General features: G+C 38.5%; 1 protein-coding gene across 1 annotated transcript; it reads right to left on the reverse strand.

Annotated features, from left to right (window-relative positions):
- Positions 1–329: 329 nt before the first annotated feature.
- Positions 330–4132, reverse strand: LOC124776915 (ankyrin-1-like). The gene has a single exon (XM_047252127.1). It carries the CDS (start codon positions 4021–4023, stop codon positions 2011–2013), a length of 2013 nt encoding a protein of 670 aa, XP_047108083.1. The 5' UTR covers positions 4024–4132; the 3' UTR covers positions 330–2010.
- Positions 4133–4512: the final 380 nt, after the last annotated feature.

Consider the following 4512-nt stretch of genomic DNA (forward strand, 5'->3'; position numbering starts at 1 on the left):
GCAGTGTATGATGATGATTTCAATTCATTAATGCAAAACTGGAAGCACTTCATATTTCTCTGTTAATGAATTAACCCTACACCTCACAAAGGCCATATTTGCAATTAACATTGTGATGCGAAATTATCAACTGAACAAAGGATGGTACAGACTATGGAAATTTTTCAGCTAATTATGGTATGTAAAAATGTTTCATTATGAACCTTCAGCTTTATTACAAAAAGGTTTATATAAATCCTGATTCTATCACCAATTTCATATTAAGAAATGGAATGACTACTATGAAATAATCCATGAATCAGATTTTCTTACATCTTTACACACTGTAGTGTTCTTTTTACATGTAGTTATAAATATCAACAGTAACTGAACAGTAAATACAAAATATTACCAGACCTGAGTCTCTGTGAACTATGGACAAAACTCTATAAAACATACAAATTTTTCCTGATATGCAATATAAAAGCAAGGTTTTACAAAATATGGGCAAAAATAACAAATACTCCAACAAACACACCTATGATGTAGTTTTGAAAACATAAACACCATGTGAAAAAATCAGTACCAAACAACCAGTACAAAAAAAAGTAATGTACACCCTAATGATGTAGAAGACAAGAGAACGTACTATTAAAAATGCTAATTAATTTTACCACCAAACAACCAATACAAAAATAGTTTACGCTCTAATGATGTAGAAGACATGAGAACATACTATTAAAAATGCTAATTAATTTTACTTTATGGGCACAATATCAGTTGACCTGTAAAACACAAGCAAACTCAGTTGTACATGTTCACACTTGAAAATAGATCCTGTATACCTCTGGGTACCACTTTTTAAATGATTGCCTGTAGAGAAATTACAAAGGAAATATTTAGCTAAATATCTGTGGATATAAATATAAAAATACAGCCAGCAGTATCAAAAACTAATTATGAATTAAATGTCATAATAACAGTTTGAATTAAATCAACTCTGTAAATGGGAAACCTACCAATGAATTGAATAATATTACATAACATATATTGCAGTGACTAAAAATTGAACCAATTTAAAAAATACCAGAATAATATTACAGGAACTTATTATCTTCAATGTTCTACCACATGGAATTAGGAAAGGACATGTTTAAGTTGACAATTTTGGTCAAACAAGACCTACTTTGAAAAAAAAAGTAGCAAATAAAGTGATGTGGTATAACAATAAAAAGGTAAACATAATTATCTTCCATAGCTATGATCTCACTGCCCTTACTGCAGCTCTTACGGTAGTACAAAACCTACTGAAATATATTTTCTTCATACCTCAATTCTGAGAACGAAATGTGTGTGTTTGGAATGTTATTACATCCACAGTTTAACGTAAATGCCCTAACTGTCAACAAGCTGTAGGTGGTAATTGTGGCTCATCATATTGCTTTGAGAAAGAAGCTTTCACTTGCTGAGGCAGCAAAGTGTACTGATATTCTGTATTCAGTTTGTAGATGTCAACAGGAGTTTATAGAAACTTTCACAAATCTTTTTACTTTAGCAAAAAGCTGCTGCAAGAATTTGTGACCCATAATAATATGCCAATGTATAAGCAACGCTTAGGAAATATGATAAGCATCCAAAATGTAAGGGAGAGTATTCAGTAGAAAATTTAATCCTGATGTACTGAAGTCATATATTACCATTGAAAAACAAAAAAATAACAAGAAATATAAAAATGATGTTCCAAGTTGTTGTAGCAAGTACCCATTTAATTTGCCATTTACTAGTTATGTCTCTGTCCTGATGTTACACACATGAAAAAATCAATAAACATTACGATATGTTAAACACTTTATACAGCCATATAACTTCAATTAGTCCCTGACTTTCTAATGTTAACACCGATACAGTACTGGAAGTATTCACCTTGAATCACTTCTGAAAACATCTGTATTAACACACAAAAATATTTATTATATTGACAATTAGGGTATGTCACACAAAACAATTCAAAACTTTGAGAAAATATTGGTCTTAGTTTTTCTTAAGCAATCTGACAACTTCAGTTGCTATTTCCTTATGTTGATTTTTAATTGCTACTTGCACCAGGGTGTCTCCTTCTTCATTGCGGCAGTTGGTAATTGCTGCAAATTCCATAGTCTTCCTTTCTTTCAAAGACTGCAATTCTTTCAAGTGTCCAGTTTTACCTTTCTTGAATGCTTGAAAGAAATCAGTAACAGACTGCAATAGCTTGACGGTGTGGCGATGAGCTCCATTGTCAGCAAAGGACAAGGGAGTTTCTTTGCTCTCACTTTTGATGTCATAGGATGCTCCGTGTGAAAGCAGGGCACATACAATTTTGTAATAGCCCAATTTCGCTGCGTAATGCAACGGTGCCAGCAGAGTTTTTCCATGAATCATATTTACAGCAGCTCCATTATCAAGAAGAAAATTGACGATGCGAATGTGTCCTTCACAGATAGCGTGGATAAGTGGTGTTCCAAACTTGACACTTCTACAGTTTAGGACTGCCCCATTGTCCACACAGCTTTTCACACGGTCAACACTCCCTGCTTTGATAGCAGGAAATAATTTCTCCGTTACGTTTAAGACAACGATGAGAGGCAAGTTGAGCCGCATGATGGTATAATCTTTAAGCGATAGGCTCTTACCGGATCCGAATGGAATGTTGACGTCTATGTAAGCTCCACTGTCAAGCAGACGTTTTGTAATGGTAACATTGCCTGACTTGACCGCTATATGTACTGGCAACTCATCCTTTTCATTTCGAGCATTTACTAGAGCTCCGCTGGCAACAAGAGATTTCATTACGTCCACTCTGGAATGTATGTCGTTATCTTCGGAGTCGGTCAGCGGAACGCCAGTTTCGGCGACGAAATGTATAGGTGTCCACTTGGCTTCGTCAGCAGCATTTACGTTTGCCCCTTTCTTCGTGAGGAACTCAACAACGGCAACATGTCCACATGCAGCGGCAAAATGAAGTGGGGTGCTGTTCCTAGCATCGGTGCAGTTAACGAGTGCTCCGTGAGTGACCAGTAACTGCACTATCTCCAAGTCACCGTTTACAGCAGCCGTATGCAGAGGCGTTCTCCCGTTTTTGTCACACACATTAACATCAGGCTTGCCCTGAAGCAGAGCTCGAACTATATCTGGAGAGCGGTTTTCGACTGCGGAATGCATGGGACTACTTCCGTCTGTCGCTCTCTCATTCACATCCGCCCCATCCTTAATAAGCTGTTTAATCACATTGATCGATCGGTCGCATTTTATTGCCACATGTAGTGCACTGTAACCGTCGTTAGTCTTGATGTTAACGTCTGCGCCGCGTTTTACCAAGATGTGTGTCACTAGGAAATGTTTCCTGATAACCGACACATGCAGTGGCGTTTGGCCAGTGAAAGACTTTGCATTAATTTTCGCTCCTCTATCTAGCAGATTCGTCACTACTACAACATTCCCACGTCTGCAAGCCACGTGCAGTGGCGTTAAACAGTTTGGACCTGCAACGTCGAACTGCGCTCCTGACTGGAGCAACAACAATGCACTGTCTGTCTGGTCAGATTTTATAGCAAGGAAAAGTGGCGTCATTTTCTGTGCGTCACAGGCATCTATATCTGCGCCAGCTCTTATAAGTCTACTGACTACACTCGCTCCGCCTTCGGCAGCAGCTACGTGAAGCGGTGTGGCACCTAGAGATGTCGCACTATTAACTTTAGCTCCCGCATCAATCAGTGCACATATGATTACGAGATGATTTGTCTCGGCCGCGATGTGCAAAGGTGTCACATTAGATTCTATCTGAGAATGGTATGTCACACCTATCGATCCAGCGTTTACATCGCATCCATATTTGACAAGTTCTTTAACAATATGAACATGGCCCCAGAAAACCGCGACGTGTAGCGGCCTTACCTTACAATCGTCTTCGACATCAATATTTCCACCTTTTCGAATCAAATGCACAAGCTTCTCCAACTCACCACTACCTGCAGCGTAATGAAGGGCACTGACGCTTTTGGCAGACATAGTGCAACACTTCACTCGTAACACCACTCACGAACAGTTCACTAACGTCTTATTCCGCAACACGCGCACCAATAACTACCATGAAACCAGTGTTACGGTACCGGTAAAGTACAAGTAGATCTCTATTGTGTCAGTACCTAACAGGCTAAGCAACACTGCGGCATGTAGAGAATTGGAATGTACTTGGCTGTAATTTAATATCTAAAATTGCAATGCAACTAACTATTTGTCCTACAGCAAACCCATAATATACAACATGAAAGAAAGTAATTGTTTTCAATGCCACTAATAAACGGCTATTACCTTATTGCAGAATTTCATGCATGTGAAATTTCGCGGTTCACATTACAGTGTTGGTACTCTGCAGACTTTCGTCGGAACCTTCAAGCTAGCGACGATGCGCAGCAACCCAAGATCGACTACGGGGAAACCCCGATACGAGAAACGACTGCAAGACTTACACAGTATCGATATATCGATGCCTCTATC

Source organism: Schistocerca piceifrons, chromosome 2, assembly GCF_021461385.2.
Source record: "Schistocerca piceifrons isolate TAMUIC-IGC-003096 chromosome 2, iqSchPice1.1, whole genome shotgun sequence".
In the NCBI taxonomy this organism is placed as follows: domain Eukaryota; kingdom Metazoa; phylum Arthropoda; class Insecta; order Orthoptera; family Acrididae; genus Schistocerca; species Schistocerca piceifrons.

Coding starts and splice junctions, on each gene's coding strand:
- LOC124776915 (XM_047252127.1), bottom strand. CDS start 4,023: ATGTCTGCCAAAAGCGTCAGTGCCCTTCATTACGCTGCAGGTAGTGGT.